Source organism: Poecilia reticulata, linkage group LG15 (assembly GCF_000633615.1).
Source record: "Poecilia reticulata strain Guanapo linkage group LG15, Guppy_female_1.0+MT, whole genome shotgun sequence".
In the NCBI taxonomy this organism is placed as follows: Eukaryota; Metazoa; Chordata; class Actinopteri; order Cyprinodontiformes; family Poeciliidae; genus Poecilia; species Poecilia reticulata.
This window is the reverse complement of record NC_024345.1, coordinates 11,712,112-11,725,599: the sequence shown is the minus strand read 5'-3', so window position 1 is coordinate 11,725,599 and position 13,488 is coordinate 11,712,112. Positions and strand designations below refer to the sequence as shown.

The 13,488-nt window shown below is 38.1% G+C and overlaps 1 protein-coding gene across 2 annotated transcripts in view; it reads left to right on the top strand.

Annotated features, from left to right (window-relative positions):
- The window catches only part of rgs7a (regulator of G protein signaling 7a), a 63,752-nt gene that overhangs the window by 29,169 nt on the left and 21,095 nt on the right, over nucleotides 1-13,488 (top strand). For both annotated transcript variants that reach the window (XM_008429249.2, XM_008429250.2), the window contains exons 3-4: nucleotides 5,060-5,156; nucleotides 8,662-8,712. In XM_008429249.2, the coding sequence (XP_008427471.1) occupies nucleotides 5,060-5,156; nucleotides 8,662-8,712 (148 nt within the window). The remainder of the gene's footprint in view (nucleotides 1-5,059; nucleotides 5,157-8,661; nucleotides 8,713-13,488) is intronic.

Here is a 13,488-nt window from a genome sequence, read left to right as displayed (position 1 = left end):
TTAGGGATGGAAATCTATCATGATTCATTTACGATGTTCAAAATTTATGGTTGATTCAAAACAATTATTTATAATTTCTGCTTCAGTCTATTGTTGAGCAAAAGATCCTCACTTACATTTTAAAATCAATTTTGGGACATTTTATATTGAGTCTGAATCAAAGTAAATAATAATCGTCATTCTTATGTGAATCTCTTTTTTGGAACACACCTAATAAGAATATTGTCACTACAGAACAACTTTGTCCGCATTCTAAGAGTAAGCAGGTTTTATGTGTTTAACAGTCACACTTTCACCAAAGGAACTGTGATAAAGTCAAAATAATTAGGTAGTTATTTATAGCTAAACAATGAGCTTGACTGTTGAAAGATCTTTTCAGATCTTTTCAGATAGTCTTAAATTCCCCCCTAATTATTTAGCACACACTTACATGCACAGTGGTGCAATGTTGTCTCTTAAAAAAAGACTTCTGGGTTTCAGGCCTGTTTGGTTGCATGTTCTTCACTGGACATACCTGGATTCTCTACAGATACTTTGATTTGTTCCCACTTTCCAAAAGTACGCATGTGTTAGCACTATAAATCGTCTTTAGATATGAGAATGTGTATGGCAGTATGTCTTGTCTGTGTGACTTGTCCAGGGTCTACCTCACGTCTTCCAATATGTTAATCTCAAAGGCCATTGCAGTATCATTCTGTGCAATATCACTATTGCATATATCATTATTATGTATGCTTACAATATTTTGTGGGATATTATATTCTGAGTGCTGTGCATGCATATTCTTCATACCAATTGTGGACACATTTTTCATTTTTCTCTTTTCCCACACTTATTGCATTACTGTAGTCTACAAGATGAGAAAACTTACAAAGACTGCCTATTGGACGTTGTGATAAAGAAAACAATCTGGACATTATTGTTAGTTAGAATCTGGAGGTTGTGCAGCTTCTCTTCAAACTCTTTGGCGTCTCATTATGTGGCCAAACTCTTAACCCAACCTTGTTGTGTTAACTTAACTAGAGCTGGATAACTATATTTTGCACAAAACTGAGCAAGGAAAACAACCCGGCTCAGGTGTTTCATTGCCCAGTCTACATGACCTACATTGTGTACTTAAGCCATACTTAGAAATCTGCAGGTATTGCAGCCCTAACAACAAATGATCTCCCTTGGCTTGAAGAGCTCACTTAAATGTCAAGGTCATAGCAGTTCCCTGCAATTTCGAGCCATGTCTCTTGAGGCATCTTGTAAGCAGCTGATTGAAGACCAGAGAGAAGTCCATCATCACTTCACCCACATTCGTATTTCTAAACGCATGAAGCTATAATGGTTTGCTCTAACGTCAAGTGGAGACATGTTTGACTTCCTCCATCCTCTGTGCTAGCTATTTTTCTCTTGTTGGAGAAACTAACAATAGTCACCTCCACACGGATTCTCTTGAGATCAAATTCTAAAAATACAGCACCTTGCAGATTTACTTACTACTGCACATTTAACATTATATTTCGTCATCTTACGCAACTTAAACCTGGCCCCTTTGATGAGTGGGCAGGTTTTGCTTAACAGTGGCTTAAAAGAAATCCAAGAGGACAGCCCTGATTTACAAACCACATTTGAGATGTTTTTTTTTTCTTGCTCCAAATGGTACTTCAGAACGTTCTGATTGCACCGCAAGTGCCCTCACTGATAGTCTTTGAAGTGCTTCAAGCTCTGTACTGAAGCTCAGTGTGTGCTTATATCCGCAGCTTTTGTTAGTCACTTCATATGTACTGAGTCCAGTGCCATCATTATTCAGTGATTCACACTGTGCAGCCAAAACATTCACTCTTATCTGCTAAGAGGCTGCAGAGACGCAGTCAGACAGCGCTGGGTGGGTGGATGGGTGGGGGATGGAGAAAGAAAGACAGGAAGAGAGTCTTGGTCTCTCTCTCTTGAGGGAAATGACTTTCCTCTCTTCCTTTTCTCTACATGAAGCCAAAGAGCATCCCAACGTCAAGAGCTTTAGATCTTGAATATTCACGCTGGTGGCATTTTATCATTTGTGGGTGGTGAGGCTTTGCAGGGATTGGAGAGAGCGTGTGAAGTATTGATCACTGTTGCTGTTGTCCTTGTTTGCTCTGTTTCTGTGTGCCAGCTGACTCTCTGAGCAACAGTGAGACGAAGACAAAGAAAGACAGTTGGTGTAATAAGGGCATTAGCGGTCTGTATAAACGCCGAACAAAAATGCCACAGATCGCACAAAAGCAGGTTACACCAGTTACATGAATACTGAATTACTAATCATGAAATTACTTATACAGTTTACGCTGAAAGTTAGCAGTAAATTTGACTGAAATGTATAGTAAAATGTGATATACTCAAAAGACGTGTCAGAGGTGGTACTTTACACTGAAATTGACCAAATAAAAAAGCATAAAATCTGCCATCATCTTTTTGGCTCACAAAAAAAAGTTAAAAACAAACAAAAAAGTAGGATGCTTCAGTACACCATTTACAGAAAGTAGTGCTATTATGCTGGTAGTGAGAAAAAATAAACGTTTAAAAAAATTGTTATAGGAAAAGACTATAAAATTTCTTGCTGGAAAAGGGGTGTTGTACAAAGGTGAGGTGCCATCACAAAATCAGGAAGTAGTCACCAGAGCTGAACACACTAGACCAGGCATAGTGACCTGGTGCGGCACCAATAAAATGGGCTTGAGAAAAATCATTATAATAGGTCATAATAACATATTTAAATGAAAATGTCTGAAGCATGGTAATAGTTGTAAGCAATACAAAAGCAATCAAATTTGCTCCAGAAAAAGATGAATCACTTCAAGTGTCCCAGTGGAATTCCAGTACACACACAACCTAATCCCAGTGATCTATTATATCGTGTTTCAATTTCAAATTTGGAGAGAAGAGACAGCAGGATGATACTCTCTCTCCCTCCGGTCCTCCTTTTCTACTACTTGATATAACGGCATACACCAATGGCCCTGAGAGCAAGCAAAAAAATTTACTTTCATCGCTTTAAGACTTGTTCCTTTTGTTCCTTAGGATTGTTAAAAGTTCTGAACTGAAGAACCTGTCAAATGGGATCATACCTTTAAGGGTTCTTGAAGATCCTGAGGCAATCCAGCCACTCAAAATCATGATATAAGGCTTTTGTCATATGTGACGATCCGATTATCTGGAATCTTTAACAGTGTTAGAAAATATTTTTTGTCGTCTAAAAAATGTCTTTTTCCATTGTTATTTTGGTAAAGGTTTTGTCAACACAATGACTTCATAAAAGTTAGGAAAAGATTCTCATTGTAACTAGAAATTCCTGGTTTACAAGCACTAGAAGTCTTTTCAGTGTTCCTGGGGAACAATTCCATCAGCAAAATTAAGCACACTGTTTTTTTAAAGAATAATATGAAAATGATCAAGAAATATTTTTAAGAGTAATTCTGGATCTTTTTCCTTTCATCCTTGACTTTCTTGGTCCTTCTGACTGTAACCCATCAGCTATGTAGTTTCAGTATTTGCCTGTTTTCTATCATTGTCAATTAGGCTCCAATCACGAACTGGCATGGTTTTTAGCTACAGGGTATTTGAGTAGCAAGGAGCTTTCTTCATCCAGTACTGTCACACGAACAGCCCAATCTGAGTGGTTCAACATTTACATATGAACCCCAACCTTTTCTTAATCAAGTGTGATCAAGAAATTCATTTCTTCCACACAAAACCCTCAATAACGTAAGAAGGAATTGGCCTTGTTGAAGATGAGTTTCTCTGATAAGGTTTGTCTGTCATACAGTTTTCAAGAGAGAGTAAACAAAACTGAGGAGGATGATCCTGCAGTTTGACACATGACAACGTTGTACTTGTTTCTTGCACGGAAAAATCAACAGTAATAGTCATACGATCCAGATAAGACAAAATTATAAATGTTTCTGATAGCCTTTAGATGTAAATGCATATAAGTAAATAAAACAAAGTAGAAGTATTCACTATCCTTTGTGAAAAGTTCCTGTCTAACCTTCCTTTAAATCCCAGGTTCTAAATGTTTTGTTTAATCCAAAATGTTTCAAATGCATTGGTGGTTTTTGGAGAGTGAGAAGAAATCCAAACCTCCTCTCACCTATATTCATGCATAGAGGATGCTTGTGGCACAAGTGGTTGCTACATCCTTTTTGTTAGTGGCATGTAATCCATCAAAATAGTCAAAATGTATTGTCAGTGAGAGATATGGTTCTGGCTTCCATCTTTAGAGAACTTTGATGGGAAACAGTGGAACAGGCACTTTTAAAAAATCTTTCCTATTCTCAAAATTGATTTTCCTTCAACTTTGTTATGTACATATTTTCTGAGTCATATGTTAATATCGAAGATAGACTATGGGGAAATGATGTGGTGTGTGATCTGCTCATTGTGCATCAGAAGGTCTGCTCCACTCTTTACCCTGCCGCCTTTGGCATGCTGTTGTCAAAGTGGTTGCTGTGTGCCGTCCTGCCAGCTCCTTGAGCTACATCCCAGAAGATTTCTGCCACAGTCGTGTGTGCAAATCTATGTGTATGTTAGCGCTTTTGTCGGTGTGCTGCTTTTTACCCACTCATGTCATTCCTTGAGGCAGTTTTTGGTTCAATTTTGTATTACAGCCTAACTTAAAACAGTTCTGCCTGATATGTTTTGACTCTGTGCTGCGTAGTTTAGATCTGTGGCTGGTGGAAGACAGAATAATATTGTGGTAGATAATACCAAGAAACTTTACAGCAAGGTTTCTAAAGTTCAGCACTCAGTAAGTGTAGCTTACAGGCTTGGTTTATGCGACAAATGACAAGCATCAGTAAGATTTGTCATAGCAGAGGCAGAAATCTGACAGCTGTGCTTGTTAGTCACCAACTTCATTGCTTCACTCTCTCTTGCCTGGAGACACAGCTGAACCACATAAGAACCTCTTTGTATTTGTTTGCCTCTTTTTGTCTTTGCCATCTAAACTCACACTTTTTGGAAAAAGGGTTATGGAATCCACTCTTACTTTCTTTTTGTTCCTCACTTTCTCCCTCTCTTCTATCACTATGCTGTCCAGATGGAGGAGTTAATAGCACGCATGCAGGACGAGAAAAACGGCATCCCCATACGAACGGTGAAAAGTTTCCTCACCAAGATCCCCAGTGTTTTTTCAGGTAAGCCCCCAACTCCCACCTGTCTGAGATCACCACTCTTCCTGCCTTTTTGTGCATGACTGCTGAAATTACTGTGGTCAGTTGCCCAATTTTTGTTTCATTAGCTGAGCTGGTGATAATACTCCACACGTGCTACTTATGAGAACTGTCTAAGAGAAAATGTTAAATAAAAAAGGGATTAAAAAGTATACATTTCTTAGAACACAAATACAAAGAAAGCAAAAAAAACCCCAAAAACCCCACACATTATATTATAATTCAGCCTTTTAAGTGATAGTAATATTCCGAAAACGCGGTTGGACAATTAGATAATTGATAATAGCACAACATTTTAGTTTTTAAAACACACTAAGAAATTCCTTGACATTGTTGAACTTACTGTAAATTGTTTGTGCCTGTATTCACACCTAAACAGGGAACACGTGGTATTAAATGGTGAAACTTTAACCTATATTGGCCAAGGAGATGAAGTAGATTTTATTTTACTCCAATAATGATTGGTTGAGGTAAATATTTCCAGCCATCAACACTGATAGCATTTAAAGGTGCTGGACAAGGTTGATATAGGTGTGTTATATCTTTTTTTATTTTCCAAATTATTCACTATTGGGACAATATTTTTATGAAATGAAGAGTGTGGTATATTGGCTTGATAAGAAAAGCATGGAAATCTCTGATAAACACATTATCTGAATGGTTGCATGCATTTCGCCCGAATCAAACATATTTTTCTTCATCACTGAACTCCAATATTAAGCCTTTTAGAGCTCCTGCCGTCTAAGCTGGGGATGTGTGTCTAATAATTGCAAAGAGATTTCATCCAGCTGGTAAAGCGTATTCTTGGCATGGAGAGTGGGAAAGCATTATGCTCAAAATATAATAACCTGGCATGTTGTGCAGTCCTTGGCAGTTTTAGTGTTTATCTCATTTAAATTGTCAGTTTCATACTTTGACAGAACCTTTGGATGTCCACTTTTCCCCAACATTTCAGATGCATCACATTTAAAAAGACGTCGGTGTGACTGTCGGAGAAAGTTAACAAAAATCTCCTCTAATGTTCAGCAAAATTTAAAGTTATATTTGTAACTGCATCCGATCCAAACAATGTTTTTTTCTTCTCAACGGTAAATCAGAAAGATCTTGTTCCAGATCAGTTACAATTACCAAATTTGCAAATGTATTCAGGGATAATTATCTTAATTGTTGAAGACATGTCATGTGGTCTCATGAAAGCTAAACTGTTGAAGGACAAAGGGGGAAGACTGCAAGTCAAACAGTAAATATTCAAATCCGATATATCAGACAGTGATGGGAAAATGGTTGTGTCTTAATATTGCATATTTATCTAAACATCTTGCTTCAACTTTATATTTTAAAGGTGGTACCACCTTCTAGTAACAATCATCGATTACTCAGTCATCAGCTTTAACTTCCTTACACACTCACTTTCTCCGTTCCCTACAGTGGTTTTCATAATGTGCTGCAGGCTTGTGGTGAGATATATTGACACATCAATTGAAGGCAACAAGAAAAAACAAGATACTGTGTGAATTCAGTATGCCTGAAATGAAACTGAATTTATTGAATTGAAATTGAATTGTATTGAATGATAAATTGTTATTGTAAGATAAATTATTTTTTTTAATTTGACTTTCTTTCTGATCCCATTCTGTGGTTATTAAATAATTCAAATTTCAGTATAAAGAAATGGTCTACACACTAAATACGAGAAACTACCTTGACATGTTATTATTACAGCGTTTTTAGCATTGATATCAATATTATTGTTAATACTACTATAGCTACTATTAGTAATACCTATTGAATATTGTAAGCACATCATTTAATGTACGACATTAATCAGAGTAGAATAAAGGTATATTGCTACACTAGCTATGAATAAGAAGAAATAAGTGTGAGGTTTCCTCAAATGGGCTGGATTTTTATAAGTTTATACTTCTATCTACTTCTTTGAATGTTTAACATTCATTGTATTAGTCATTTTATTTGTCGTTTATAACATGTTTATAACATCTAATAAACTATAACATCTAATAAACTTACACAATGAAATAAATCAATAAATAAATACTTTTGGGTTTCATTTTTTTCATAAATGAATCACCATTTTTATGTTTTGAAGCACAGCACTGGTTAAATAAATAGATATCTGTTTACCATGAGTGTGTCTCTTTAGTGCGAGAACGTGATATATTGTGGCACTTTGCCAGCTACGGTGCAACTGATCTAAGGCTAAAAAAACATTTCAGCTGCCATTGTCTGCGTATGCTCAAACACATGAAGGTCAGTAAAGGATCAGCTTTTCTTTTCTTTGCAACAGTAAAATGTTGCACTGTCATTAATTTTCTCTCTCTTGGATTACTCTTTGTTTTGAATTAGTTTTTTTTTTGATATGTAATGTTTTTTTCTGAGCTCTTGTAAAGTTTTCAATCATTTTGATGCAAAAAAAAAATAAAATTAACTGCTCACTGAAACTGACACCTGAATATACCAGTGTATGGTTGTGACACTTCTCAATTTAGAATCAAGCCTTAAAGGAGAATTAAACACACGCTGTATTCAAGCTGGCTCTAAGAAAGTAGGTCAACCTTCATAGGATGAAAATGGGATGGTGCTAATTACGTTCGCCCATCAAAACTCACATCTAGTGTATGAGCAAATGCAAAGGGGGATGCAATAGAGGTGAAATAAAAAATTCAGCAGCCCAGAGTAGCAGCGTGATGGACGTAACATCAGCCACAGGGCTGCTCTGTCTCGTTGCATGAATTCCCTCATGTCTCCATTTCACACATTTTTCATGCCTTCTGTGCCTTTGGTCTGCTCAACACACCTTCACCTGTCACTATGACAGACAGTAATGATTGCTCGGAAAATATATAGTCAAAGTGCCAAAGTCGCATGTTGTGTCGGAGTGTGAAAATGCTCGAGGGAGAGCAGAGGATGCTGTTATGTTTGCCTGGGATGTGAAAATGATTCAGTCACATTTTCAGCGGTAAAGATGCAAAAATGGCAGCCGTCATATAAAAGACGTTCCACGTTCCTGCATGTAAAAGTGGCGCATGAGTCACGTGGACAATCCCCTTTTCTCACCTCTACTTTGTTTATGCTGGTGTGCAACATAGCATGCAATCACTGACTTATTAAATGCTTTGAGTCACAAATTCTGTTGTTATGCGGCACATAATACGTGCTTCAACCTGCCTTTGTACCCGGTGTCATTTATATTAATGGTTTGGAGCCAAAGAGAGCAAGCCTGAAGAGGGTGTCAGAAAAGAATATTGGATAATGGATGACCTATTACCCACCTACATGGTGCAAGGCAAGAGACATTTGTATGCGCTGTGATAATGAAGGGAGGTGGACAAGGTTAAGGGTGACATTGTTTTCTGTTTCACTCGCATTTATTTGCAGAAGGCATTTGAGCGCGGTGGTAAATTCTTAGCTATGTCGATGATTCATACTTATCTACGCTTTCTTATTACAGGTTCTGATATTGTACAATGGCTCATGAAGAACCTGGACATTGAAGATCAAGGTAGGTTTTTGATAAGATGCATTCAATTTTATTTATTGGTCGAAGAACAAAACAGAACAAAACCAACATAACCTGATTTGGTAACTAAATCAGTGTAACCGCTGATATAGTTATCAGAAAACAGGGACAGCTAGAAGATCAAGAGCACAAATGTTGCTAAAACTGACAACTTGGTGCTCACTTAAATTGATACTAAAAATGTAATTGGGGCCTGCCATAGCAATGCATAGGGGCCCAGAGAGAGGCAGTGAGTAGTCTCACAAACAGGCGCAGTGACAGGTCTCACAATGCATTGTGGGAAGAATACACATTTCCTGTGACTATTCATATTTCGCTTACATAAAATTATTATTTCTCTGAATTTTTGAGTGTGAATTAAAATCCTTAGTATGAAGGTTGAAAAATTTCGAGACATAAATTTATTTATTTCGGACCGTGAGTAAGAACCACATGTGTGAAGCTTATAGTCGTCAGTCTTGGACTGAATTTTATTGTGCATCACGTTAAGCAATTGTTCTGTTGTATTGAACCGGGTCAGCCATAACACTATGGTGATGGACCTGACAAAAACTTCAGTTGTTGCACTTTGGTGATGAACCATATCAGCAAATAAGTATTACACATGTGCTCCTGGGCAAGTCCAACTGTTCAATCTCTAGCTAGAACGCTGGGTCTGAAGTGACGGGCACACTTTTGCACTTTTTCTGTCAACTTTAAACATTTTTAACCCCAAAATGCGACGGGCCACTGGATGGATGAGCCTAGAGCCCAACTACCAGGCTTGGCAAGTTTTCTAGGGGAAATCTTGAATTTATAATTTTTTGGAATTGGGCCCTGCCATGGCAGTGCATAGGCAGGCACCTATTGTTCTACACCTCAAAGTAACTGCCTCTTCCTAGTACCGTTAATGTGGCTCGTACCACTGCGTGCCCCCTTCACAATCAAAACGTGTGGCTCGATCCCGTGAGGGGAGCTATTGCTTTTGTTGGCATTTCGAGTAACTGTGGTGACATAATTAACACAAAACAAGCCAAATTCAACTCAAAACAACAGTCTGACATAAAACAGTGCCACTCAAAATAGACGTAGACTTTTGTCTGCCCCTCAGAGCTGCTCTTTAGAACTACAGACATGGTGGAACACTCCGTTACAAGACCTTTTCCTTTTGTTTTTTACTTACCGTTGTCATAGCTGGGAGGAAAAAGAGCGATGACGGTTCTAGTTAGCTGAGGTATAAACCTACTGAGCTGAATTGTGATCTGTTTATATGTACAGATTGCTTAATACACCATCAGTTATCAGCTTTGAAATAAAATGGTTCTGGAAGTTGTTGGAAAGTAATATTGACATGTTTGGATTGTTTTTTCTTTACATGAGTTGAATCTGTTTAGCTATATTGTGTCTTTCTGTGAAAATGTTGGTGTACAGAAACCCCCCCNAGGTGCAGATAATTAATTACCATAGCAACGGGGCCCAGAGAGAGGCAGTGAGTAGTTTCACAAACAGGCGCAGTGACAGGTCTCACAATGCATTGTGGGAAGAATACACATTTCCTGTGACTATTCATATTTTGCTTACATAAAATTATTATTTCTCTGAATTTTTGAGTGTGAATTAGAATCCTTAGTATGAAGGTTGAAACATTTTGAGACATAAACAATTACCCACTGACTTCATTTTTTTTATTTTTTTATTTCGGACCGTGAGTAAGAACCACATGTGTGAAACTTATAGTCGTCAGTCGGACAGAATTTTATTGTACATCAGGTTTAGCAATTGTGTTGTAGTGAACTTGGTCAGATATAAATTTATGGTGATGGACCTGGCAAAATCTTCAGTTGCTGCTCTTTGGTGATGAACCATATCAGCATGTAAGTATTGCACATGTTCTCCTGGGTAAATCCAACTGTGCAATCTATAGCTAGAATGCACTTTTTCTGTAAACTTTAAACATTTTCAACCCCAAAACACAACAGGCCACTGGGTGGATGAGCCTAGTGCCCAATTACCAGGCTTGGCAAGTTTTCTAGGGGGAATCTTGAATTTATAATTTTTTGGAATTGGGCCCTGCCATGGCAGTGCATAGGCAGGCACCTATTGTTCTACACCTCAAAATAACTGCCTCTTCCTAGTACCGTTAATGCGGCTCGTACCGCTGCGTGCCCCCTTCACAATATATACATCAAAACGTGCGGCTCGATCCCATGAGGGGAGCTATTGCTTTTGTTGGCATTTCGAGTAACTGTGGTGACATAATTAACACAAAACGAGCCAAATTCAACTCAAAACAAAAGTCTGACACAAAACAGTGCCACTCAAAATAGATGTAGACTTTTGTCTGCCCCTCAGAGCTGCTCTTTAGAACTACAGAAATGGTGGAACACTCCGTTACTAGACCTTTTCCTTTTGTGTTTTATTTAGTGTTGTCATAGCAACTGAACTAAAGGGTGCTGGGAGGAAAAAGAGCGATGGCGGTTCTAGTTAGCTGAGGTATAAACCTACTGTACAAGAGCTGAATTGCGATCTGTTTATATGTGCAGATTGCTTAATACACCGTCGGTTATCAGCTTTGAAATAAAATGGTTCTGAAAGTTGTTGGAAAGTAATATTGACATGTTTAGATTGTTTTTTCTTTACATGAGTCGAATCTGTTTAGCTATATTGTGTCTTTCTGTGAAAATGTTGGTGTACAGGGAAACCCCCCCCTCCCCCCAAATATATTGGATGTTTTTTATGCAGTAGCACATGGGGGATATTCTGAGACTTAAGTGTGTGACATAAGATGTACCTTTGTATTAAAGGATCTAAAACTGTTTATTACAGGAATAAGTATATTGTCTAGAATGACAAAGAAAATAACATGGACATAATGATTATTTTGAAGAAAGATCAGATATGGTGCTGTTTGGAAATGTTAACTATTTAACCAGAWCAGATTCCAGGAGGATTAGTGAAGCACAGATTTGTTTCTGCCTCATCACTCCTACCTGTTCTAGACTTTTTACAGGAAAATCAGCATCTGTTACAGCGACACCAGTCCTGATGTGTGTAACACATGCTACAATCTTTAATATGTTTTCTGGAGATGTTGGCATCAGGGCCGCTGCTATAAACTCATTGCATCTCTGAATAGTGCTGTTTATGTCATACCATCTAGTGGTGGAAAAAGCAACAAAAAACTATTATGCTATGTACTTAAGATGGAATGTATGCACATATATTCATGACATGCCTTGATTAAAGTAATTTATCCTCGGTGCAATTCCAGTACYGAAAAATTAACTTTACACCAGAGAATGTGAACCTACTAGGCTGATTCTGTACCTTCAAATAATTTTAATGCTCCTGTAGAAGATTCATAACTTAAAAGTTTCAGGAACCTACAAGTTAACTTATAAGGAACAGGTCTGAAAAAACAGTCTGTGTGCTACACTCAAGAGAGAGATTCCTTTGATGCATCAAAGAGTGATGTCATCACTGACATCACTCTTTGATGTCATCAAAGAGTGATGTCACTCTTGTCATCTTGATTATGATGTCACTCTTGATTATGACACTGACATAATCAGTGTCATCACTAATTATGTCAGTGATGACATCACAGACATAATGATGTCAGTGATGTCAGTGATGTTTAATGGTGCATGTTTAATGCACCATTAAACATTCTAATTGTGCATTCACACCAAACACGTTTTGAGCGTCAGGCGAGTTTGGTTTATATTCAAAGTCTATGTGAAGTATTTGATGCACTGGATGCGTCAAACGCTCCAAACTGTTCAAATGGTGCTGCGCTAGACGCTCGAAGAGCGCCACAACTGCCCTCGACGCGCCTCCACATAGAGTTTGAACGTAAACCAGATGCGCCTGACGGTCAAAATGTGTTTGGTGTGAACGCACCATTATATGTCCAGTGTCATATTAGGTCCACCATATTAGGACCAAAGTCTTGTCCTACTATGATGGATTCATTGATTGGGTCAGGGGTAATGTTTAGAGGTAAGATGTGAATTAAGGTTTAGTTAATGTTAAGAATACACTCGTATTGGTTTGGGTTAGGGAAAATATCTGGGTTAGGCAACAACGCAGCTACTAAAATGAAGGGAAATCAATGCAAAGTTCTAATATTGGTCGAAATAGTTTTGACAAGCCTGTATAAAATTTTGTTTTCTAAATCATTATATATATAATGATGATATAATGTTAGGTTGTTTTTCTGCCAATTGCATAGCTGCAGTACCCTAGTAGTCTAATATGTTGCATGTGCTGAGAGACATTCAACACATTAGAAACCTATCAGAACCAAAAGTTTGTCTTTTGGTTCTGATTGATGTTGATCATTGATGTTGATCATCTAACATACATAGGTATGTTAGATGATGGATGAATATTTGTTCAACAGTTTGATGCTTTGCCAAATTTGTGCAAAGCCTCAAAGTTTCATAATGCAAAGTGTTAGCAAAACCTGGTCTTGGATAGTGACCTAGGTTAATGCCACCTGGGTGTGGGTCGCTTTAAAGGCCGAGCTGGGCTTAGCTTCTTGGCCTTCCTGCCAACGCCAACATGAAGRCCCTCCATGCAACCAGTGGAGGTTGATTGCATGGATGTCTGTCTTTCCTCGGACCTCCATGTTTGTGTGGAGGTTTGGCTTTGCGTGGACTCCTCYGTTTGCAACCTGAGTGTGGGTCGGTGCAAAGGCTGAGCCAGGCTATGCATGGAGACCCCTCGTTGATTCAAGGTCTGTCTTTCTTCCGACCTCCCTGGTTGATTGGAGGT